Source organism: Anguilla anguilla, chromosome 9 (genome assembly GCF_013347855.1).
Source record: "Anguilla anguilla isolate fAngAng1 chromosome 9, fAngAng1.pri, whole genome shotgun sequence".
In the NCBI taxonomy this organism is placed as follows: Eukaryota; Metazoa; Chordata; class Actinopteri; order Anguilliformes; family Anguillidae; genus Anguilla; species Anguilla anguilla.
Window position 1 is genome coordinate 33,658,597 of NC_049209.1, and position 26,885 is coordinate 33,685,481.

Genomic DNA, 26,885 nt, shown 5'->3' on the forward strand with positions numbered 1-26,885 from the left:
CCTGGTTAGATATGTCCTAAACCTAAACTGTTCACAAGAGGCCAACCCAATTTTGAAGTCTATCTATTAGAATTTCATAGTCAACAGTATCAAAAGCTGTGCTTAAATCCAAGAGCACTAGTACAGAGAGCTTATTTGAATCTGTATTCAGTCTTAGCTCATTTACCACCTTAACAAGTGTTGTCTCTGTACTATGGTGGGCACGAAAACCAGACTGGAAATTCTATAAAATACAATTTGCATTAAGATAGTCGTTTAGTTACTTAAAAACCATCTTTTCAAGAATTTTGCTGAGGAAAGGAAGGTTTGAAATGGGCCTATAATTGCCTACTTTTGAAGAATCAAGATTACTCTTCTTTAGAAGTGGCTTTACCATAGCAGTTTTAAGTGCATGGGAAGGCATCAGTTTGTAGAGAACAGTTAATAATAGTCTGCACTTCATCTGCTAGGCAGCTAAAAACAGTTTTAAAAAAGTAGTTGGAATGGGGTCAAGGGGGCAGGTCAAAGATTTGATCTGGGATAGTACTTTCCCAAGCAAATCAGAATCAACCATATAAAAATTCTCCATACTGCCCTCACATGGTGTAGAAGGGAATTCGACTTCATCTGACCCAGTCTGAGTGATACCCAGTCTAATGTTAGTTATCTGATCTCTTAAAAAAGCAGCAAACTCCTCACATTTCGATGTAGAGAAAAGGTCACAAGGAATTTTAGAGGGGGGTTTTATCAAGCTATCTATAGTAGAAAAAAGAATTTTTGCATCGTCTTTGTGATTGTTAATAATTTCTGAGAAAAAGAATTGCCTGGCATATTTCGTTTCGCTGTTGTAGCTACTGAGTTTATCTTTATATATATATCTAAGTGTAACTGCAGTTTTGCTTTTCTCCATTGACGCTCTGCCCTGCGACATTCCCTTTTTAGCCGTCTTATTTTTTCACCGTTCCTCCACGGAGCTTTCTGTTTACCAGACACTATCTTCGTTTTCAGTAGGGGAGTAATATCAATAATTTCCCTTAGTTTAGAATTAAAATTGTTCACTAAATCATCACAGGAGAAAGATAAAACAGGGAGAGGTGAGTTTGCTACATAATTCATAAAAGTATCAGCAGCCCCGGAGTTTAGGTAGCGCCTTTGGATTACACGCTTCGTGTTTACAGGGTTACTAACCAATATGACATCAAGGAATACGCAGAAATGGTCAGACATAGCTACGTCAAGGATAGAGGTAATACATATACCCAGGTCCTTGGTAATGACCAAGTCCAGAGTGTGGCCTTGTTTATGAGTAGGTCCAGAGACATGTTGGGTAAAATCAAAGGAATCTAAAAGGTTGCTAATATCTTTAGCTTTTGAGTCAGATGGATTATCTATGTGTAAGTTAAAATCTCCAGAGATAATAGCACAATCAAAATCTGTTGATATTATGGACAGTAATTCTGCAAAGTCCTCCATGAAACCGGAGTTACATTTTGGAGGACGATACACAGTGAGAAGGAGAACAGGAACATCACAATTTAAAATTGCAAGGTGCTCAAAAGTAGAGAAGTCACCAACTGAAATTTGTTTACAATTAATTTTGTCGGAATATAATGTTGCTACACCACCTCCTTTCCTCTCTTGTCTCACAGTATGATAGAAATTAAAATTTGGAGGTGATGCCTCAATAAGTGCAGAAGGACCAGTGTTATCCAGCCAAGTTTCTGTGAGCATTAGAGTCATCAGGAACATTATGTCATTACTGCATTATTGTATACAGAGACCAATCAGAGCAGAGAACAGCTATCACATGGATTTCTTTGTGTTCTTTTAAATATTCGTGTGGAACAGACCAGGAAAAAAGGCGTTTTAAATGCATTTTCCTCTCTCTCCTCTTTCACACAAGAGTGCATTAGACACTTCGGTAGCAAGCTCAGTTAGTCATAGTTTTCTCATTTTTCAAGATTCTTATCAGTGAGCTTGTGTGTGTGTGCGTGTGTGTGTGTATGTGATCAAATTGTAAATTGTGCAGAAGAAACCGAATCCATTTGTGTGCGGCAGTGGGTACTGGTGCACCTGGTCGCTCAAATTCTTTAGTTTTACATTCTGTCCATGTTTCCCTTCCTTCCCTTCCTCTCCACCTGTTAGGAAAAAGTTGCCTTCATGAGAATCGCAATTAACCGATAAAAGCTATGCCTGTCAGGTGACTGTGCCAGTCCAGTGGCTAGGGTGACCCTATGAGGATATCAATTGTAATACAAGCTTTAAATCCCTGTGGGTCATGTTATTAAAAGAAATGATGGCCCTTTTCATAAAACATGATTCATACTCCGTTACAGCGCTTATGAATGCACTCTGCATGCACAGCGAAGTGCTTTGCCATGATAAATGCTGCCAGCGGCCACCGTGTAATCAGTGACACTGATAAACAATGCATAAATGATAATGCCGGTATAATGATGAATGCTTATCAGCAGCGATGGACGTTTGGAGTGATGGCCACCCACACACACGTGCCTTCAAGCAGGACGGCTCTTCTGCTGTATGAATTAATCAGCGAGACCCACCCTGGAGGACCATGAGCACATTGGGCACCACTACTACAGATGTCCCAGTGCAGCACAGTGCAGACATTGGGTACCACTACCATAGATGTCCCAATGCAGCACAGTACAGACACTGGGTACCACAACCATAGATGTCCCAACGCAACACAGTACAGACATTCTGCACTGCGAATAACTCCTACTACACCCACACACACACACACACAACCCCTAAAATAATACATTAAAAGCCTACAGAATCAGGGCTACAAACACAAATTCCCTGTTTCACTTTTGGCAAAGGGCAAGAAATAACAAAAAGGAAAATAAATAAATAATTACTAACTCAGAGATTGCAGAGAAGTGCACAGGGTTGAAATCCCTATCTCTGCGCAAAGCATTAAGTTGCACCACGCCTAATGTTATGCCATTATCTCAACAAATTCTCAGCATATTGCCTTATTAATTTATTTTTTGGAGACAGGGTTAGGGAAGTTGTAGGGGGGATCAGGAGGCAGGGGGGTGGATTTCATCTTGGCAAACCGTCAAAGATTATGGAGGCTGTTGTAGCTTCTGAACATCCGTGCTCACGCTCATCGTCTTCCCCCTCACGTAGCTGAATATTTCTCTCTCTCTGTGGTCCTGCTGATCTCACCACACAGCAGACGAGTATTTCAAAGACCCCGTCTGTGATTCACCACAGTGCGGCTCCATACCAGGAGCTCAACTCATCAGACCCACATATTTTACATTTTCAAGCCTTTTTTTCTGGAGCAACATGACTGCATTATACAAATGCTAGGAGAATGTCAATTAAGTGTTCCAGTAAGTTTTGTGTTTAAGGTTTCTAAATATATAAATAAGTAAAAAAACAATGAATGATATTTTCATAACTTTAGTAATATACATTGAAAAACCTGCAGGTTTTTTCTCTGTCTTTTTTCCTATTTTTGTAAAAACATTTCACTAAATTGGAAGTTCTTTCTCTCAAGTTTTCATCAGAGTTGGTTTACTGTACACCTACTGTATATCAGTATAGTTTAGCTTTTTGCGTACCTGTGTCAAAATGAGTGCACTGTGTACCTGCGGCAGTATGAGTTATTGCACTGTGTACCTGTGTCAGTATGAGTTAGTTTACTGTGTACATGTGGCAGTATGAGTTAATTTACTGTGTACTTGTGTCAGTATGAGTTAGTGTGCTGTGTTCCTGTGTCAGTACGAGTTAGTGCACTGTGTACTTGTGTCAGTATGAGTTTGTTTACTGTGTACCTGTCAGTATGAGTTAGTTTACTGTGTACCTGTGTCAGTATGAGTTTGTTTACTGCTTACCTGTGTCAGTATGAGTTTGTTTACTGTGTACCTGCGTCAGTATGAATTTGTGCACTGTGTACATGTATCAGTATGAGTTAGTTTACTGTATACCTGTGTCAGTATGAGTTTGTGCACTGTGTGCATGTATCAGTATGAGTTTGTTTACTGTATACCTGCGTCAGTATGAGTTTATTTATTGTGCATCTGTGTGCGTCAAAGTGTCTGCTATGTTCCTGTATGACCCAGAGGTCAGTCAGTTCACTGGGTTAGCCCATCTTAGCCATCATTCATTGCTGAGAAAGAAAGGCCTGGCTACATCATTTCTGCCCTCCGGTCAGAAAAGCCCTTTAAATATCGAGCAAGCCCTGTGTATGTAGAGGGGTGTGGAAAAAGTGCACGCATTGAAAACGGCTGACGAGGATCGAAGTTTGAGCCGCGCGGGCAAAAAGGCGGTTGAACGAAAGCGGTGGGAGATGCCACGCACTTGGTGCAGCTGTCACACCTGACAGCTCTGCCCGGAGGGGTGTGGCCATCGTCAGGGGTGTGGCTTTGCCCGTTTCGGCTGAAAAGGCCAATTGAGGCCACCAGCTGCCAAGCGCTGGAGGAGAGTGAGAGATTTGGGGGGTGGAGAGGTTGGTGAGGGGAGTGGGAGACTGGGGGGGGTGGGGGGTTTGGTGGGGAGGGCCGTGAGGCGGAGAGGCAGGGGGGGTTCAGTATTGTGTGGCTTGCCTGCGCCCGCGTTATCACACCCCCATTCAGGCCTTCTCCCCAGGGATTTGTAGCTTCTACCCGCTTCACTTTTTTTTATTTAAAAAAAAAATGTTTTTTTGCGTGATCCGCATTCTACAGGGGGAATGTGCATGATGAAAGGTGGTTAGTAAAAAAAAAAAGAACGAATGCTCTCCTGAACTGATTTGGATGCACCTGTGGTTGAGGATGTTTCTTGTGGTGAATTATGTTTTTACTGTTGTTGTTTTTTTTTTTTTGTGTGTGATCTGCATTCTACTGAGGGGCTTGATGGTTATGAAGGATGGTTAGTCAAAAAAGAAATAATGCTGACACGAAGTCTTGATTTGGATGCACCTGTCGGTGGGGCGGTTTCTCATGGTGAAATGTTATTGCTGTTGCTGTTGTTGTTTTTTTCTGCGGTTAGTCAAAATAAAGAATGCTGTCATGAAACCAGGTTAGTGTGGCATGTTGTTATCTTTTTGTTTTTTTTTGGTTTTCTGCAATCCCTTCACAAGCTGAATGGCCTCTTTTAAATCTTCACATGTATAATCAAAATCCTTCTGTTTCACCTGTCATTCTATCCATATTGTGTTTCATCTCACAATGATAGTAGATGGTTTAATTGTTTCTCTTATATATCCCATTTCTTTTTTTCTGCTTTGACCTGGTGAACATGAATCATCATGCTGATGGAAAATATCCTTCTAAAATCCACAAATCCTTCTTTTTCCTTTTTAGTTTATCTATTTCAGAGCAGTGCGTTTGTCTATGTATTTATGTGTTTGCTTTTTTTTTTTCTTGCTTTGTACATTGCACACATGGAGAAATGCTAGCCCCCAGGGATTATTGTGCTGCATGTATCAAGCCTTTGTTTTTCAAAGTGCTTTTACATGAGCTGCTAACTGCTCATTCCTCCATTAATCCCAGGTTATTAATATGCACATGTTCATCACACATGTTGGCCACTTTGAAAAAAAGGCGGAGATTAATTTGCTGGTTGGGGTTCTCTTTTGTTAACGCTATTTATCATGTTCAAGCACATTTCAGTGAAAATTATTTTTAGAATTATCTGTGTTTAAGCACAGAGGAACGACAAAAAATAATTATATACAGGGAGGATTTTGTTCAAATATGGTAGAATGCATAAAGCAATATATCTATTGAGAAATTGTAGGGTTTATATTTTCTTTTAAAAAGATAACATAGAACAGTAGTTTGCATTACTGCCATTGAGCAGACACAACTTTTCTGTATTTTTCCATAGTATCCATTTATGTAGCTGGATGTATACTGAAGCAATTTAAGTTAAAGTAATAATCTCGAAGATTTTCATTCAAATAAATGTCTATTAAGTCACTATCTATTGCCAAATTAGGTAAAACAATGGTGATTAAGAATATTATTATATTAATTTATATTATTATTATTATTATAATTTATGATTAAAGAACTGGGTGTCTGTGGCGACATTCCCAGGAAAAAATCACAAGCGGCGCATAGTTAGTGACGTGTTTTCCATCACCCATCAGTGGTTAGTCCGCCAGAGAGGGTAGGCGGAGCTAACACAACAGGCTCGCTGTTCAACTCACTTGTGTGTGAGCGGCGTACTGTTTTTTCCCGGTGTCTGCCAGCGTTACAATAACAGAGAAGGGGGGGTTATGGAACCCTAAAAAGTTTTTGTGTAACATGAGAGGTCATATTATTTGTTGATGTAGATTTCATATTACATTTGATGACAATGTAACGTTACTAAATTACATAGCAATTTGCACGGCTAACGCTAGCTACCGGACCATGTCAAGAAAGGCAACATTAGTTTAGACAACGTTGCGCACAGTATCCATCTCTCATATCAGGTAACGTTGAGTTAGCTAGCTAGCTAATGTAAATAACACAATCTAATGTCAGCTAACAATTATAAAAAACGTTAGCCAACGCTACCAACCGGTACCGACCTCGCAAACCGTCTCTCGAATGTAATATGCTACCTTGTTGCAACGTTGCAGTTGCTGAAATTTTCTCTGCAACATTCTAAAACCGTTTTGTCTCGTTGCGAATCATTGATCCGAACTGGCCTTAACGTTACCGCTATTTACATTGCCATCAAGTTTAAAGATTGGAATAAAGCCGGGGTATAGGTGGAGCAGAGCCGGGTCTAAAACTAAAACTAAATAAAAGAATACGGCAGTATGGATTAGCATTGTTATTATTTTATTACGCTTCCTCATATGTTCCTTCAGTCCTGATGCCCTTTTTTGATGAAATCTCCTTTGTTTTTGTTTTATTCTTCTTGTTCTGATTGCCAATTTAACACCCAGCTCAGCTTTATCCTTGAACAGTTTAGCTAGCAAAACCAGAAACACCAAGGGTAACATTTTGCAAGGCAGTTGTTTCAAAAATATCACGCAACAATCATTCACGAAAAAAAATTGATCATCACTAATTCTACCCCAGGTCTGCTACAGCATTTTAACCCGGCTCAGCAGTGTAAAGACAGCTTAAGTTAGGCTAATGTCAGACAATGAATGAGTATGCACATAACGTTACTTTTATAACAACCATTTTTTATTCAGTAAATACTAAGTGTTATAGTTTGCGTGGCCCAGGTGCCAACAGACTGACGTCACACAGGCGACACTGGTTGGATCCGGTTGGATCTCTGGGAAGTGAGGTCCAAAAATACACCTGCAATTACTGCTTTTCGCCATTGGTACCGCCAAAGAGAACGAAACGGAAATCTTCGAGATTGTAACTTTAAGTACAGACTACAAGGTCTTTTAAAAAAAAACTTAAAGCACTCGTTAGGATTCCGTTCCGTACAATTTCCCATGTTATTTTAATAATTTCCCACTGCTGTGCATGAGATCTATTGGTTAATACAGTTAATGTTTTTTTTAAAACGCTCAGTCCATGATTTCTGTCTCTTTTCGGTTTTTGGTGATTTTCAACAATTATGCTGTGACTACTCCTTGACTTTAGGCGATTTTGTCCATGACACATAACCAGCCTTATTCATAACTGCTGTAATTTCATGACACACTGCCTGAACCCACGATAAAAAAAACGACATATTTCCTTTCTTCTCACTTCGCCCCCGTCTCATGTCATTTCCCCCATTTCATTAATTCACTTATTTCAAAGCTGCTCAGTTAACATCTCAGAAACCCTTGTTAAGGCACCCCCTGGGTATTTACGCTTCCTATGCGCCTGGTGGATGACTCGCGTCTTCCTCTCCTCATGTTCATTTGAGAAAGGCTGTGCCTCCATCTCTCAGCAACATGTCATGTGATGGGTGATGTCATAAGTCAAGCCCTTATACACCTGTGGACTCTCCTGCCCCCGGAGGTACGCCATTAAACTCTGTGAGCCCATAGTCTGCGAGTCCAGAGGGGTCTGTTTGAGACTGGGCTGAAATCAAGTTTGCACAAGATTCACAGTGCACAGTTACTTTCTTTTGCCTTAAACCCAATGTTTATTTTTATTTCAAGCTTAAAATGAAAAATGTTGGTCAGATATGGAAATTTTAGATGGTTCCATTTTCCCACACCCAGGACTCTTAAGAGAATTAAAATTCATTAAATCCAACATCTATTTGCAATATTACCAGGAAACGCACAATTATGTATTTAGTCACAGTGGAATAATTTAGATGCAAATAAATTACCTTAAATTACAGGGTTTTTTTTCTCCGTTTTGTAAGTGCTGAATGTTTCCATGGTCAGCCAGAGCTGTTTGTGCTGCTGTGCCTTTGCAGGTCTCTTTCTGGGCGCATCGTGGGAGGGGTTTGGTGGTTCTTCACCCTCATCATCATCTCCTCGTACACGGCCAACCTGGCAGCCTTCCTCACGGTGGAGAGGATGGTGTCGCCCATCGAGAGCGCCGACGACCTGGCCAAGCAGACCGAGATCGCCTACGGGACCCTGGACGGGGGCTCCACCAAGGACTTCTTCAGGGTGAGGGCTCATCGAGAAATGAGCGGGAAATCGATCCCTAAATGGGTGGAGCTTCCCTCTTTTATCGATGAGTGTGGGGTTTTAAGCTAGTAGGAGCCTCACCAATTATGAGTTTAGGAAACCTCCAATCACTTTCAGTGTCATACTACAATTTCTGAGCAAGATCTCTCATTTAGTTTCCACTGATTGAGTTATATTGTCTTGTCCATTGAGCCCACAGGCAAAGCCGTGTGCACCATCATTTATTTATTTATTATTGGCAACCACTACTCAGGATATGTGCTGTTTAAAGGTGTGCAAGAGTCAACAGAACATTGTGGTGACTGCTGTAGGATGGTGGTGGTGGTGAGGATGAATTGAAAAAGTCTCTGGAAGAAACCCGTTCATAAGTATTCAGATTATTAGTTTTGTCATATGCAATAAAAAAAGAAAAATCCTCCCCAGCAAAAAAATTTCCTCTGCCATACATTTAACCAGACTAAACAGGGAAAGTGTATTTGTTGTTCAGAGTTGTTAGCCATTTGTGTTAGTCCAGCAAGGATGAATGATGACGGTGTCAGTGAAGGAGATGTGGAATCACTGAGCTCTGTGACTGTACTTATTCTACCATTCACCTCTCCATTCATTCACAAAGACTTTCGTTTTTTCCCACAGAGGTCAAAGATCGCTGTTTTCGAGAAGATGTGGTCGTACATGAAGTCTGCCGACCCGTCGGTCTTCGTGAAGACGACGGACGAGGGCGTGGCGAGAGTGAGGAGGTCAAAGGGGAAGTACGCCTACCTGCTGGAGTCCACCATGAACGAGTACATCGAGCAGCGGAAACCGTGCGACACCATGAAAGTGGGGGGCAACCTCGACTCCAAGGGCTACGGAGTGGCCACGCCCAAGGGTTCGGCGCTAAGGTATGTGTCACCCCGGCGACCGTCAGCCGTCGTTGTTACGCGGTTAAGGATGTGCATGCTTTTTGAAAAATGGAGCACTGATGAAATGCCCAGTATAATGTTCAGTGTTAAATTAACTCTTACAGAGTACATATGGTCCTCATATTGGACTCATATGTCCTCTGTCAGAGTTGAAGTAACATTGGACATTTTACTGAGTAACTGTGTGGGGGCGATTTCATGGTGACTGAGTCTGCCTAAGACATTCAGTACACTAAAAAAATGTTCCAGTGCAGCTGAAAAACAAAGAAAGTATTTTGGTCGTGAAAGTGAGACACACCGCAGCCTGTCCAGTAAAGGCTAAACAGTGATAATAACGACATAATTCGCTATTGCTAATCGTGCGCATCCTCTTTCACCATTCAAACGCCAGAATGTTGATGACATTGTGATTACGAAGCTGTGACTATGAGGCAGGTTCTATCTGCATGTGCATAAACTGACTTTGAGATGTCTGTGCTCAATGTTAACTTCAGGAAATACCTCTAACTTTCATATGCCCTTCTCTTATATTACTACACAGAACAGAGTGCATTTTCTTTCATTCAGCGTACCACACACACACTAAGCGCATAAGGAGAATTTATAAGAGGTTGAAATCATTTTATTCTGATAGTTTAAAAATGTGGTATATAAAAAGGCAACAAAAATGCTCATTGCAAAAACTTTGACTAAACTAAGTACAATATATTTGCAGAAACGTATGAGCATTTTTATATTTTAACTTTGAATTTTGTATAAAGTAAAATTTGCATTTTCATCACATCTTGTAGAACACGGGGCATATGAAATCAAGAAGGGATCCTAACCAAATGTCTAAAATATCTGCACTGATATGAGGTTGTTAAATATTAATGTAAGTGATGTTCAAGGAAGGAAGAAACTATTCACCCCTTGAAGAGCTTTCATATTTTGTTGCCCCGGAACATGAATCAGGCAATTCATGAAAATTACTCTCTTAAAATAGGACTCCACAATATGAATCCACATCATGAAAGACAAGTAAATTTAGCTTACAGAGATGGATGTGTGAAATTCCATTCCAAAAACCATTATTTTTGCACACAAAGGCCATTCAACTAATTGTGTGGTTTTAATAATGCTTTTTCTGTTCCTGAACGAATTTAGGAGTTCTATAGCAAAGGTGTGTGTGTGAGTGTGTGTCTGTGTGTGTAGGCTCTAGGCTCTGAGGCAAGAACATTTGCAACTTTTAAAAAGGGGTGTGAATAGTTTCTTCGGGCACTGTATACACTGAAAATAAGTGGAGGGGTATTTAAAAAAATCTTAATTGTATGGTAAGAATCCTACAAATTCACATCTCACATTGACATGACCCAGCAGTTAAGTCACTATTTTTATTATTGTTTTTTTAGTTGACCCATCTTGCATATAAAAATGTTTTGGGGAAGGAAGGTAAACTGATAGCTGAAATTCATATATTTGGTGGATGGCTGGGGGACAAGGGTGGCTCGGGGAACTCCTGTGGTCAGCTGAATGAATGAATTTAAGCAAGTATTACATTTATTATTATTATTATTATTATTATTATTATTATTACATTACAGGAATTTAGCAGACACAACTTTTTACATAGCGTTTAAATGGTACCCGTTTGTAGAGCTGGGTTTATACTGAAGCATTACAGGTTAATGAGCTTACTCAAGGGTACAAAAGCAGTGTCCTACGCTGGGGCCGAATCTGTGACTATTAGGTTACAAGACCCGTTGCTTACCCATTATAATATTATTATTATTAGCAGTAGTAGTAGTTGTAGTAGTAGTAGTAGTAATGGTAGTGGAATTGGTTGTAGTAGTGGTAGTGGTCGTATGCCACATTTTTTCTGAAATCTTAATAATTCTTGGTACTGAGCGGGTACTTTCAATTCTGTATTTGGAGGTCTTGTTGTCAGAGTGCCAGTCCCAATCCTAAAATCGGGACTTCCTACAAAAAGCATTTAAATCGTACCCAATTGCCTGTGCCTGCCATTTCAATGGCCCTGTTATTGACAAACATCCTGCCTGGCGGGTGTTTTTACCCATCAGCCACTTCACACTGTAGATACTGAAGCTGAGCCTAGCCTGATGACTCAATAAGCTCTCTGCTGAGCTCACATATGATGCGTAAGACCTGAAAACTGTGATGCTTGCTGAAATTTATTCCTCAGAAACAGGGCAAAACTCCACAGAATCCACCATTATGAATTCAGCAATGTGTTCAACATCATTCTGGGGTCGACAAGAGGGCGTAGCCACCGTAATCAGCATGTTTTTGCAATTTGATTATGATTATTTTTTAAAAGGAGATATGCATTATGAGGGCCATTTGATGAGCTCCTTCAGTAATTTAGCTGAGGAATCGGATGAATAAGGCATTCGGATTCTTAAAATTTATGCATTTGTTGTACCACCTTTTGGGGTAGAACATTTCGCAGTTCAGAAAGATCTCCCAAAATACCCAATACATGAATATCTCAGAGATCCTCCTGTATGTGGCCTGGCCAGCAATGCAGACGGTTCTCTGAATGTGATATTTGATTTTATTACCCCAAAGAGACTGTAGGAATTGGACAAGCCTTCCATCTTTCCTGTTACGCTCAGTGCTTTTCAAATGATCCTCATGGATTTCACTGAAAACGAGCACACCTGATATGTTTGATAGCATCTGACAATGTGAATGTGATGTTACACATGAACCTCGTAGTAAGAATGGGGTTCCTTCCTTTCTGTCTTTAGACATTTTCAGAATTTCCTCACATAATATAATCATCAGTATCATTTTTAGTTGAGAAAGGCCTGGATTCAGTCAACGTTTCTCCTTCCTTTTTTGACTGACAAATAAATGCAAAGAAATTGTCGAAGGATGTTTACACGCCGATTTAATTTTGATTATGTGCTTAGCGCAATGGAGAAATACGAAATGTGTTCATTTGTAAGTCAGAGTTAAGGAAGGCATTGATTGAACCCAGGCTGAAATCATCTCACCAGAACACTGCCGCCTCCAAAAAAAAAAAAAAAAAAAGTAATTCTCATCAGAACCAGTTTCACGAAACCAGATGTGGATTTCTGTCCATCACCCATAAAGAAACTGACTTCTTTCTTTCTGAGTCGCAGAAAAGAAAGAATTCGGGGGGTTTTACTGAGAAAGACGCCTGCTACAGGACACAGTGAACTGTGCGCTACTGCCAGTATTGTTTGCATTCTGGCTGACAATGCAAAGAAACGCTGTCCATAGCAGGTCAGCAACTGGTGAACAGGAAGTTAAGGAAAGGGAGGAAGATACATCTGTAATTGAAAAGCACTTTCCATCTCGTTGCTTGCACCCGAAAAAAATAGACCTGAAACGCTGGCAGCCCAGGAACGAGAGTAAAATCAGATTCTGGTGTCAGCATTGGTGTCCCTCTGTCAATTTCAAATCCATGTTATTAATGCCCAGTCACTCATATTGGCAATGCATCAATATGGAGCTAGGATTGAACGCATAGACCTGTGCTTCCTTCACCCAGGGGAACCTTGTATGCACACTGGGAAACTTCTGAAGGGTTAGTCAGACTTTGAAAGCGGCAATGCCACTCTGCACATTGCTGATATTTGACTTCCTTCCTGAAAATCCTTCTCATATGTCTTGCTTGGTAAAATCTGGTTTAGTATGGCCACTGGGCATAATTTTCCATTAAAGCAGAGACAGATTTTTTTCTTTATTATTATTCATATCACAACTGCTTTCTAATTTGGACTTCTAAGCTGCGGAAGCAGACAGTGCCACGGTATATAACCCAGTATGTTAGACGAAACTTTGCAATGACAAAAAAAAGAGCATTAAAGGGACTGTTGATTCACATATCTCAATCTGTATCTCCCCCATTAACAGCATCTCGATTAATGTTGACCGGTTATTATTTTATCATTTCAAGAAACCCAGTAAACCTGGCAGTGTTAAAACTGAACGAGCAGGGCCTGTTGGACAAATTGAAAAACAAATGGTGGTACGACAAGGGAGAGTGCGGCAGCGGGGGAGGTGACTCCAAGGTCAGCGCCAGAATGAGCCATCCGGCGGTAACCAATCACACGGGGGGTAACCGGCAACCGCGTTTAAGCAAACACGTCGGCCACCGCCCCACCATTCCCCTCCCACCCGCCCGACCTCCGAAGCTCGACCCAACCCTGGGGTGGGAGGAAAAGATTTGACATTTCTTTTCTTTTTCATTTATAGTACCATCTAACATCTTGGAAGACTTTTCTCCGCAGTCCTCAGTCTAATATAACATTTTTTTTTTTAAATGATTGCAGGACAGGTGTCTAAATCACCATCGATTGTAGTCGCAAAGTGATCCGGCAAATTTATAAGGGAATATCTGCAATCGGGTTTCACACCCATACCATTTTTGAGGTTCTTGGATTTTTTCGTTGAGATCTGATGTCCAAGTCCATTTGCCCCTCTGTCCTGGCTGGTCTGCAGGGAATTAAAAAGGACATTTTCATACATAACCGAGTGTTTACTGTTTGCCGGTTACCCAAAGTGATATAGTAATACACATCTCGCAGTAGGGAGAAAGGACTAAATGGCTAGATGGAGTATTAATGCATATCACTTTCACAATGTGCCAGACTATGACTGTGATAATTTCTTGTCTTATTTATATTCACCTAGAATATCTAAATATATTTTCATGGGTGTGTATGTCTACTCTGCTGCCGAATAACATAAAATAACATGAAACAATGTTATTTATGTTATTTCCCCACGACTGAAGAATCCCAGTAAATCTAGCGGTGTTGAAGCTCAATGAGCAAGCCATCTTAGACAAACTGAAAAACAAATGGTGGTACGATAAGGGGGAATGTGGAAGCAAGGACTCCGCAAGAAAGGTCAGTCCAGCGCTCGGTTTTCCGACCCAACACCGAGATCAGTCTCTCCGCCTCTTTGAAGGCCCCCCCCCCCGGCCTCCCCGCTGACTCTCCAACCTGCCATTTACCTGAACAGGTCCCCCACCCCCCCAGCCCCGCCCCACCCCGCCCCGCCCCGCCCCATCCTTTCCCCACCCCTCTATTAACCAGCCTTTGCATTATGGTTTAGGTGAATTGCAACATTTCTGAAAAATGATATCCACAACCAGTCAATCGATAGACAGTGAATTAACCCATCGATCAAACGAAAATAAAAATCAATCCAAATCAATAAAACAATCAGAATGATATATATCTGTGAACAGTTTCTGAAATTTTTTTTGTTTGTTTACACAATGCACAAAATTATAGTTATTGTGGGGTGCAAATAAGAATACAAATTAAACACGACATAAATGCCATATAGACTACAGTATACTCTAAATTTACAACCCTATTTATGAAAGAAATCACTGAACAAAATTAATTGTTACACTAAAATTTTATAATATGCATATATCAAGAAAAAATTCTAATAAAAAAATCCCTCCCTCTGTCCTGTAACAGCAAGATCAACCTGAACAACAGGGACAGTGAACTGTGTCTTCTTAAAGATGACAGATGAAGTTTAAAATGCCTGAAAAAGAGTCTTAACGGATTCTGACAGATCTCTGAATAATCTTTTGAGCACAGCTGAGACAGAGGAAAAGAGCCCTGGGGGGTTCCCAAAAAAAAAAAAAAAGTAATCGAGGCGATTGATGATGCTGAGTCGGCTGGCGCCTTCTCTCACTACCTGTTTGCCCTCGGTGGACCGATAGTCTCTGTGTTACTTTGAGGCGGTCCTGAGAAAAACTAGGTTATCTGTGCTAATGAGAAAAGAGTGGTCCAGTCGCTGTGTTGATTGGACTAATGCTGCCTTCCAATAAATGTAATTGGTGATGCATGACCGTGCTGAAAGGACACATGAGGTAAAGAGAATAAGGTAAAGAGAACACCCCCCTTTTTTACTGGGGGAGGGGGGGGCTTGTCCCTCCTCCTCTCCTCTCTTTCTCTTTTGACATTTGCAGTACGCATCAGAGAGATAATCTTTGCAAGTGCTCAAATCAGTTTATCGTCTTCCATTTTCAGGTAGCTAACAACAAGCACCGTAATGTGAGAAAGTATTTGATTGGTGCATCTCTAGTGCACCCGCACACATCCCATTGGCTCATTTCATGTTTCATTTCGTGAAAATAGGGCTGGTTCTGCATTTCAATCAGCTCATGTATTTTCAGCAGATGGTTATATAAGCTTCAGAATGCAATGGACCCAAGTGGAAACAAGTGATTTCCTGTTTATCGAAAGACAACCATTTTCTTTATATGGACACAACATAAGGCAGCTGCTAAAGTGGACTTGAACTATACTGCGGCATACAACAGTAATGGCAGTATAAAGCTATTAATAGGGGTGTGGCACCATAAAAGGTGATTGAAGTTAAGACACTAGCAGAAAACCAAAGACAGCATATTGTGGTTATGTTATGAATACATGTTCAGAGTGGTGGCCAATGGCAATGTAAAAAAAACAATGTATACTATATACACTTATAATGTTACTTTTGTTAAACTCACCAAATATGCTTGTGGAAGAAAAAAAATGCATTTAATTATGAACCAAAGTTAAAGATAAACTGAATTTACAAACACAATGAAACAGGGTTATGACAACCTTCTGTGTAAACTATCTCTGTGACCCATTTCCTTCATTAATCACAGATCGTTACTGGAAAGGAGACAGAAAACATCATGTCTGCATTCTTAAGCAAACAAACAAATGTACTGTAGGTCCCTTGCTTTCCATCGAACAGAAAGTCCTTTTAGTGGGGACAAGAATAAACTACTTACTCATGCTGCACTTGCTGACCAACAACAATATTGAGAGTTTAGAGGAATTTAAAATAATTAGCAAGTACGGTAATTTATTTGCTGCCCATTTGTCTGAATTATCTGCTTTGCATCTTGAGGAAACAGAAGCCACAATTTCCCCCAAGGATTAAATAAAGAAAATGTGATTAATTCCCATTATACTAATTCATAAGTTCTTATCCATAATGCAAGCAACATCATTCTCCCTGCATCACCCTGACTAAACAAACAAAACATAAAAGTGTAAATGGCAGTTTGGAGAGAAACGCAGTATTTTTTTGATTGTATAGCCCCACCCCCATTGTTTCCCTCTATGTTGGAACATGCATGCTACTGGATGAGAATCTAATGTTCGTACGTGAGCCCTTTGACTCGGTCACCAAACTGCATGTGATTGAGACCTACTGCCCCTCTCTTGTGATGTCATACCTAAAAAAGCCCTGCCCATAATAAAGACCACTCGGAAACACGGTGTCCATTTTAGGTCATATGTGCCTCCAAGTTACAAGGAACTAATTTTTTGTCAAAATTTATGTTAATCTGTTTAGAACAGATGAAGCTGTATCCACTTATTGCTACCAAACAGGAAGTGAAGCAGCCATGCAGATAGATGGAGCTGGTTTGTTCCAGTTTGACAACAATCTACGTATATGTAAGGCAAAAGTGGTTGTTAGCAGTTAATGGTTTAAATAAATAGCCTGCCACCTGACATGTGTGTATATACCATAAATAGAAGTAACTATCGTTGTTTAATTCCTGTTCCATCCTTTGAGAACTCCCACCCTCTCAGTTAGTTTGCTAAAAGGGAGTTTAGAAAGAAACGGGAGGAATCATAAAAGTCCTAAAATGGACACCGTACAGAAGAGGCACCCAGTCCTATCTGTTGTTTGTAGAAACCCTCTGTTTTGGCCTGAACCCCGAAGAAATCTCCTGAAAGACAGCTGATGTTTCATTCCTGCATGGTGTCCACCACTGAAAAGTCAGGACGTCCCACACCCACAGCCCATAATCAATTACTGCTGATAGTGGAGACAGAGATTAAAATAGTGATGTTTATGTTTTTTACTGTAAGTTTCTTTTGTATAAATTAGGTTCGATACTTGCTAGCCAGCTATACTCTGTAGATGACTGCATTTATCCTGAGTGTGTGACCTGTGCATGTTGATGTGCATGTTGATGTTAGTCTTAGTACACTTCTTTATTCTTTATCATTGCCAACAAGAATATTACATGTCTAATGAATTAATTACTTGTTAACAATTGATAGTTAATCAATATTGGTAAATGTTAAGTTATGTGTGTGTATATATATATATATATATATATATATATATATACCAGTTAAAATACAACTGCCTACAGTTCATATCTGTTTAAAATGTAATATTGCATTGCTTCAGCAAAATTAGAAAAAGTGAAATCTAATTTGAAAACATGCAACAATATGTACTTGAAAACGATAATATTATAATATATCGGTGTGGAAATTAGACGAGGTTGAAATGATGAGGCTGTGCTGAAACCTGTGTGTGAGGGTGTTTGACTTCTCTTCCCTGTTGCAGGACAAAACCAGCGCTCTGAGCCTCAGCAATGTGGCCGGAGTCTTCTACATCCTGATTGGAGGGCTGGGCCTGGCCATGCTCGTGGCCCTGGTCGAGTTCTGCTACAAGTCCAGAACCGAGTCCATGAGAATGAAGGTCTCTGTTTGCATAGCTCTGGACCTTTTCACTGGTCAACCGAGTCAGCCCACAGGAGGTGTTCTGGGTCCTTCTACCGTTACAGAGCAGAGGCCTGCTACCACGCTAAACTAGGGATCAAGCTCAAGCCCTGGAGGGCTGCTCTATTTGCTAGTTTTTGATTTGTTTCCGGTGCTTAAGTGTTTCACTGCACTCATGTTTGGCTAAAGAGTCCGCACGAATTATTTCAGAGGCCTAAATTGGCTGCTGATTGAAAGAAAATCACAAAAGCCAGCAGGGAGGCCCTCCAAGACCAGACCCCTGCATTAACTTACCACACTCTTAAGTGTTATGCTTCTATGTTGCGCCGACAAAAATACCTAAATATTCTGCCATTACCACAAACCTCTCTACACAATTGCTTTTTTTTAAACAATGCCGCCATGATATTCCCGCAGCGTTCTTGAAATGCGCCCACTACTGTACAACAAATCATCATAATCGCATTTTGTGAATATTTACCGAGATCAATATGACAGAGAAGTCACATTACCTGAACACTACTTATAGCATCAAAGTGGAAATCATTGTCAGTTAAATAAATGAGTCTGTTTCTGAAGAGCATAATCCTCTGCTTTCGATGCAGCGTGCTGGAATTAAGTAATTGAACGTTCACATCCCCAGAATACAGATCATTAGCCACAGTTTAAAGCCAAGAGGCTTTCATCATAATGATCTAATGCAAGTCAATTTTCGGAAACAACAATGCAGCCATGCTTTGATAATTAGGAGGAGGGTCAGGTCTAACCTTTTACTCTCTGACCTAACTGAATGGCTCTACAGTTTTTGAGAATTATGAAGCACTGGGCCCTGGGTTTAATACAAATTAAACTCCACAAAAAGAGTGAAAGAAACAATGTCAACATGTTAAATAACACATGAAACTTCATTTTATTTATTTGGTATTATTTTACAGGTAAAAGCATCCGTTAACATGATAAAATGAAAGCATATACAGTCTGGTACACCTTTACAGAGGTAGAAACATCCAGGGGTCAGAAAGAAAAAGTCCTTCCACCCATGAACTCATCCAGCTGATTTCACTAATTAGTTCTACCTCCTGGCTGAAAAAAAGAGCTAAATAGTGAATCCAGGTGATTGGAACAAAACACTGGGGAGGACTTTTACCTTCTGAACCTGGATTTTCCACCTCTGGAGCAGCAGACAGGTGGTGAGTTTCGATGTTGGGATTTGATTTTAATGCCCCCTCCCCCCCTCCCCGCTCCATTTCAGCAAATCATCAACGAGGCAATGACGAGCTCCACCCTGAACCGGGCGAGCGGGAACGGGGCCGGGGGGGAGAACGGGCGCGTGGTGGCGCACGACTTCCCCAAAGCGGCGCAGACTCTGCCGTGCATGAGCCACGCGGGCGACATGGGCCTGGGCGCGTCCGGGATGTGACGCGTCCATACGCCGTGACCGCGGCAACCACGCCATACGTCCACGCCAGCGACAGGCGACGCAAAGGACAACAGCGGAAGAAGGGTTGCACTGCGGCTATCTGCACGTCCATCAAGACCTACTGCCAAAATGGACTCTCGGAACTACGACAGACTATGAACTATTGCTACTGATAAATAAATAAAAAAGACAAAAAAAAAACACTTTTTTAAAGAAAAATTGTTTGTTTAAAAATGATCGTCTGCTGCAATAAGGAACCCGTCCCGTCAGAACTTTAAGAAGTGTACATTTTGTGTCAAGAAATGGGAAGACTGCCCCCCCCCCCCCCCCCCCAAAAAATGCGACACTTTCTTCTCTGTGCCTGTTCTTTAGTCCTGTTTACTTTTTCTCCACATGTGATATTTGGATAATTATCAGTGTTGAACTGTTGTTTGCCAATATTCCTTTTTCCTTAATACCGCATCACATGACAAGTGTATTAAAAGCCTGTTTTTTTCCTCCTAATGCCTCCTATCACAGACGTGCTGTTTATGCAGTAAAATGTATGTCTTTGTGTGACAGAAGTGCTGGTGGTGTTGGATGAGCACAGTGCACTGCAGTGGATTATCTATTCCTAAACTCAACTACTCAGTCAATAAGGTTTTTGTGCGATTTTTCCCCCCTCAAATGGAATATGTCCAAGTGTATGTGCACCCTATTGACCAAATGAATCAAAATTTGATTTAGCCTACATAACCATTCCTTGCATTTAATTATGAGTTAATATAAAGTTAAATATAAATTGCAATCGGGGTATAATTTTCTGAGCAGAAAGAAACTATATATATATCATTTTCTCTTTTGGCTGGTGCTGCAGCATTAGGTTTTGTAGGTATTGTGGATGTTGTTTGGAGAGCTGGGCATACTAGATCACCAAGAAAGGGGTGTTCATTTTCCACAAGATTACAGTTAGTCCTTATTCCGCAGTCAGGTTGAACTCAGTCACGGGAAAAGAATTAACCAGCGTAGCTGTTTTCCATATCTTTCAAACACAGCTGGCCGGAAATGTCTTTTATTTCCTTTGTAAGACAACATAAGCTTATACCCAGCTCGAGAGGGACAAGCAGTCTAATGCACTTCAGGAATATTTGCCGTGGCTGCAGAAGTATTCCTGGGCTTGATTTATGGGATTACTTGGAAGTGTGCAGCATTTGTAGAACAGTGACAACGTACTTCTTTGTTTAGTTTCCATGCAAACCAACAAGGCTTGGCTGTGTGTTTGTGCGTATGTACGTATGTATGTATAGACATAAATATTGTAAATAACAAAGTTAGCTGTCATTTCATCCTTTACAAAGATGGAGCCTGTTGATGGTGAAAGAAAGACCTGCCACATTAAATTATGCATAGGAGAGGAGGAGAGATTGGACCAAAAGACAAAAATATTGCGCGACCCAGTGAGCGTTGCTAGAGTGCCCTGAGGAAACACAAAAAATGTACTACAGTGCACTGTGCTGAGATCCACATTCTTACTAAACAATCGCCTCAAAGTACAGAGATTTTAGCATGTTGACCATCAGTTTTATTGTACTTTTTTTTTTTTTTGCTCCGGGTATTATATTTTGACAGTCAAGTCCATTTTTTCATGTTTACAGCAGCCAATCAGTGAGTCGCGTGTCACCATCTTGTTCAGCACTTGTGGGCACAGCATTAACCCTTTAAGGTGTAAGATCACAAATATGTGATTGTAATGTTCTTAGCTGAACATTCTAATGCTGATGTAACAGTCACTACTGGTAATTGAGGGCAATGGAGTTCTAGAACACTCATTTTTAGAAAATTAGAAAAAAAAGATTTTAGAAAAAAAAAGCATTCAAAAAAAAAACCTACACTTCAATGGGTTAACAAGGTTGGGTAGGACAGCTGACTGCATGAGTACCTTGAATACACACTCATGTAACCATGCAAAGCCTTTCAAATAGCACTACTATCACACTCATCCGTGAGAGTTTATTCATTCCCTCTGTATTTAAAAAGAACTGGAAAGATTAATAATGGTTTTAAATATCATTTACTTGTGATTTTGACTATGTGAGTTTAACATATTAATCAGTTTGTTAAGCAACTAATGCTTCGTCGTCAGCTATTTTTAAATAAAATTTAATGTGAAATTTTAAATATTTAATGCAGTTGCTGTTACCTTGAGAAAAAGGAAGTAGAACAAAATCATAAATATCCAAGGACATAACATTTGCAAGCATCTCATTGGTTGCTTCTGGTTGGATAGATACCAGCCCCTCAAGTGGAGTTCAGGTGGACATTTTGGTGCTACGTTAGATTCAGAGAGAAACATTTTTGCATAAGGCAGTGCAACTGGTAACAGCATCACTTGCAAGCAAATGGTCGACAGCCATATTACGCAGCATGTCTCTGGAACACACACACACACAAACAGCTGCATTTTGTGTAGGAAATGATGTGTGCTCTGATATGTTTGATTCAGTTTCCTGATATGTTTGATTCCAAACCAGTAGTTATAATCCAAGGTTTGGTACTGATAAAATTCAACTTTTATTTATTGCATCTTTTGGAAAATACATTTTGCAGCGTGCAGCTAATTACTGCTATTTTCTGACTTCAAGATGTGTGCATTATTTTGCCAATGGAGACGTACACTCTGATACTGATTGGCTAGCAGAGAAGGCTCATGTTCATTGTTATTTATTTGTTTGTTTAGTTCATTTATTTATCGTTTCTATCACCGCATTTTGCGATTGCTATGGCACAGCACAACAAAGATAGCACTTCACAAAGAAAGACATTCTGCTTGAGTTTGAAAGACATTTTTATACATAGTTATATTTGTAAAAAGACATTAAAAATTTGTATTGTATGGAGAACATGTGAATGTTGGTGTTGTACACATGGAACAATTTGGTTAAATGGTGTTGAGTAAGTAGACAGGATTATTGACTTTCCAGTTTAGTTTAACATAAGTTTAGTCTTGTTGATTTTGTGGAATTTCTATGGGAAATTTCAAGAAGAATTATCATTTTTGAGAACTTTCAGTCTAACACTAAGTCACCTGTTTGTTTACATACGAAAAAGGTAAATGACTTATGACCTACCTTGTGTTCATTTCAGCTTCATAATAATGTTCTTTTTTTACCATGACAGCAAGATGTGACTTGAATTATTACCAATGGAAAAGATTATGTTAATAAATATGGTTCATAAATGAATTAAACTTTTTTAACCAAATACAATTTGTTTCGATTTGTATATTCCTTCTTGTGCATTAGTTGGATGGCAGGAAGGTAGAGGAGGAGCAGAGAGGTGGGAATGAAGGGGTATTTTTCTAATGTTCCGACAATTATGAACGTGTTTTAGAGAAAGTGGGTGCTTCCTGTGAGCGCCTGACGTTATTGCATCCGTGAACTCTGGAAGTGGACTGTTTTATGATCGCTTCTGGGCAGGCAAGTCTGTTAATGGCCGAGCGGAGGCCGTTTATTGGCCGACTTATCGAGTGCCTCTAATCTGATCTTATCCACCACTGGGAAAAGGACCTGAGTATGGGCATATACTGTATGTGCACTCATAAACAACAAATAATAATAATTTTTTTATAAAAAAAACACATTTTCATCTGAAACGTTACTGGTTCTATGAATCTACTGAGTGGTGGAAAAACAGAACGGAACTGTTATTTACAAACTGTTACATAGGAACTGTTACCTAGGAACTGCCTCTTAGCTCTGAGACAGAAATGCACACTAAATGCCACCATTTTTCTGCATATTTTCTTTTCTGCTACCTCAGTGTGTGCGCTTTATTAACAAAGAGCCAGTACAGTAATCACTGTCACAGGGAACCAGCAAAGAAAAGATAAATACAGAAGCTGACCTGCAATTACTCCCCTTTTTTCCTCATTGTATTCATAATTACCTCATTAAAACTTCAAAAAGTGCCACTCTGCAGTCAAAAGGGACAATTTGCAATGTGATATTCGGACTATTTATAACAATGAGTTTTTTTTTTCTTTTTAAACTTCTCAGAAAACTCACAAAGGCTTCTCGTCCTGCTTTCCGTCGACGTTTCATTGCTAACTTTCAGTCGACCCACCCACCCAATTATTAAATTCAATTTTGTGAACTTTGGCCGCTTTGAAATCTGAAAACCAGTGAAGCAGGCGGCACTGTGGCAAAAACCCCTTTGTGAATCCACACTCCTGACTGAAAAGCATTATTTAATTCAAACAGGCTGTGGAAGCCTGAATGCATCATGCATCCTATCATCTATCTCACAATGGCCAGAGACACTCACTGAATGTGATGTGCTCTCAAATTCAATACTTTCTCAGGGTAGCACATTGACAAGAGGTGCAGAACAGTCAAAAAAAACCTTGTTGAGAGCAGCAGCATTGAACAGCGATACAAAAAAATTTGAATAGACAGTTGTGGGCTTGGGCAATGAAGACGCCCTCAATTAAATTACGCGAGTCATGTTTCATCATGTTGGCTTGATTGTCCATTTACTTCTGCCCCCCCTTAATTTCATATTCGTTTCCCGGGATGGATCATTTAAGGGGAAAAAAGGAGGGGTAATTATCTGGGAGCAGACAGAGCTGACAGCCTGGCACTGTGGAGTGTCAGAGAGTGACTGGATCTGACTGGACACCGGCAGAATAAAATATCAGCCTTTTTGTGCACGGAGAGGAGAGAGGGGGGGGAGGAGGGAAGAGGAGTCGGGAGGGAAGAGGAAGGGTGGAGAGGGAAAGGAGAAGAGCTGGGGATGAAGCAGTGAAGGAAGGAGGGGAGGAAAAAGAGGAGTGGAATGATAAGAGGACAGGGGAGCGGGGAGGTGGAGATGGAAGGACAGTACGCATGCACTCATTTTGTAGACTTTATGAACAGACCACACACGCTCAGTAAATTAAAGGAATGGCAGACAATAATGCAACGGGAGCAAACTCGCTGACTTAAGCCCACACAGATGTTAAAAAATGTTGGCAGTACCAGTAAGGGAGGCGGCTGGGGCGACAGCTTTCTTCATTACTATTATTTATTTTTTATTTTTTTTGACAGTTGTATATAAGCACATAAAGCGGGTGGCGGTGCGGTGCTACGAGAAGGGAGAGGGGGAAAGAGAGAGGATGTATCTATTTGATATTAACAGCCGGCGATAAAAGAACAAATCCATATCTCCGAGTGGCGAGGAAAAGAGGCGTGTAATTGAGAACAGCCCGGCGCTTTATCATTTTCACGTCCCGCTCTCTCGGCAGACATGGGAGAGGAGCAGTCGGTTAGGCCCTCCATCACAAATCATTACGCTTTCGTTTGGGCTTCTGTGAGTGGAGACGCTCCCTTTTATAACTCCATTATGATGTATCTGAGTGTGGGGAAATTTCTTAGAATCGCGCCGCTGCGATGCAAATCTTTCGCAGAGGAAAGGAAAGCGCACGTGCAGACTTCTACGGCACCTGGAACCCGGGACAAGTCGGCGCCGACCTGCTTGGAATCCTCTCGATCACGGATACTCAAAACTCCGGCCCTCGAATTCAAAATCCGGCCCTGACTTTCTTTCCTCCCGGGTAATTACCTGACCAATTAAGAGCCGCTGATTGGCTAGACGGTCTTCACACCTGACTCCCAGGTAAAGGGAGGGTGGAAAACCGGCAGTTCTTGGCCCTTCGAGGCTCGTGATTGGAGTAACAGTACTCCGGATGAGGCCGTAATCATCCAGGAGGACTCCTGGGGGAAAGACGGTCTCAGTCGGAGGGGTAACCTCCACAGCCAGCACTCACCTTGGTCCCCCCCCCCCCCAATCTGCCTGCTCCATCTGGGCCACGGGCGCAGTCTCCTGGCCGAGGGGGCAGTAGGACCGCAGCTGGTGGGACGTGGTGTGAAAAGAAGCAGCTGGTGGTCGCCCCAGATTGATGGGGGATTTCACATTGCCGGGACAGCCCAGCAGCTGGGACCAAGCGTGCTAAACCAGCGCGTAAAAACTGATGATAAAAATGTCCGTGAATAGTATACATGGAAATGCATTCTTTCATGATTTATACTGATGACATTTTAATGTTCTAATGTGGCCAATGTTTATGTTCAATAAATAGGTGAATAATGTGGTGAATAATATTATGAATTATAAACCCCCAAACACCTGCTCTCTCTTTCTCTCTCTTACACACACACAAACACACACCCATTCTCTCAATTACGATGAGCATGGTCAGATATTGCCAAGGCACACTGTCACTGCACATGCAAGCAGCCAATAAGACACAGATCTATCTGACAATCAGAATCGCATTCTAAGGGAACACACGCACACGCACACACATATACCAACACATACACACACACGCACGCATGCACACATATATACAACACACACACACACACACACACAAACACACTTGCACACGATGCCCGGAATCATGACGGGAATGATATATGCCTCAATATCCGCCACAATGTGTATACGTCTACCCAACGGGCCCCTGAACCTGCCTGACATTAATCTTGCGTGATTCAGAAAAACCTCCCACCAGTAAAACATTTGATTTAAATCTGGGGTGGCACATTTCATTCCTGCCAGATACCCTCTATGAAGTCGGCACAATCCCGAGCGCGAAGGCTAGGTATTTATGGAGAGAGAGAGAGAAAAAAAGCGCGCGCATCAAGGATGATGAACGTCGGGGGCTCGTCGGAGTTCCTCTCACCTTCCCCCCCCGCGCTTTCCCGCGCTCTTGTTTTCCTTTAATGTCACTGTTTGTGTGAGAAATGGCCCCGTGCACAAAAGGGATCAATCACTGCTTACGTGCCTAGGGGAAGTAACATCATTTCTGCGCTGATTTCTCCGAGCACACAAGTCTCCCCTGCATTTTGACAGGCTTCTTGAAAATGTAACAATCGTTGCCTCTTTTTTTTTTTAGCATTTGCCAAAACATATGCAGTCACATTTCAATGTCTGTGTTTTTTTTTTTTTTTTAACGGTAGTATTTTTGTAGCTTGTTTCTTGTGAAATAATGGAAAGTGATCCTCAGTCAGTTTCATTTTCTGAAACCTGATAAACTTACGGAAAGGTCCTTAATTACTTCACCTCTTTGCTAATTATATCATCAAAGGTTGTCCCCTCCATCTTTGGTTTTTGATACATTTCATGTAAATCTTCCCTATGAGTCATAATTAATTAGAATGACTCAAGTTTAGACACTACGAGTGGCTCCACAACTGTGTTTCCAAACAGCCCTTGCTGAAATTGTCAATCACACAGTTTGTTTCCTAGCTCTCGTTTCTTACAAGAAACTGAAACAAGGCTGTGACAATATGTTTATGAGATTAGTTTTGCATAAAATTGCCACACAAAGATTTGTTTCAAGCTCGATGAACACCTAGGGGTTATTTCATGAAACGGGATTAGCCAGCTGATTATTGAGAAATGTTTTTTGGTGTAATATTGGATGAAATCTGATTCCACAAAGCCTGAGCTATTTCAAAATGTTAATAGAGGTTAGCTGA

General features: G+C 40.9%; 1 protein-coding gene across 3 annotated transcripts in view; it reads left to right on the forward strand.

The window, feature by feature from the left end:
* The window catches only part of LOC118236161 (glutamate receptor 1-like), an 81,912-nt gene extending 59,289 nt beyond the window's left edge, over positions 1–22,623 (forward strand). Inside the window, exons 12-16 of one of the 3 annotated variants that reach the window (XR_004766998.1) lie at positions 8,317–8,515; positions 9,170–9,417; positions 13,367–13,481; positions 14,207–14,321; positions 17,809–17,943. Coding sequence is in view for 2 of the 3 variants with exons in the window: in XM_035434280.1 (XP_035290171.1) it covers positions 8,317–8,515; positions 9,170–9,417; positions 14,207–14,321; positions 17,809–17,943; positions 19,216–19,383 (865 nt within the window). In the remaining variant the exon portion in view is untranslated. Of the gene's footprint in view, positions 1–8,316; positions 8,516–9,169; positions 9,418–13,366; positions 13,482–14,206; positions 14,322–17,808; positions 17,944–19,215 lie in introns of those variants that run through there. The other 2 variants (XM_035434280.1, XM_035434279.1) reach the window with 2 other exon arrangements.
* The last annotated feature ends 4,262 nt before the right edge of the window (positions 22,624–26,885 follow it).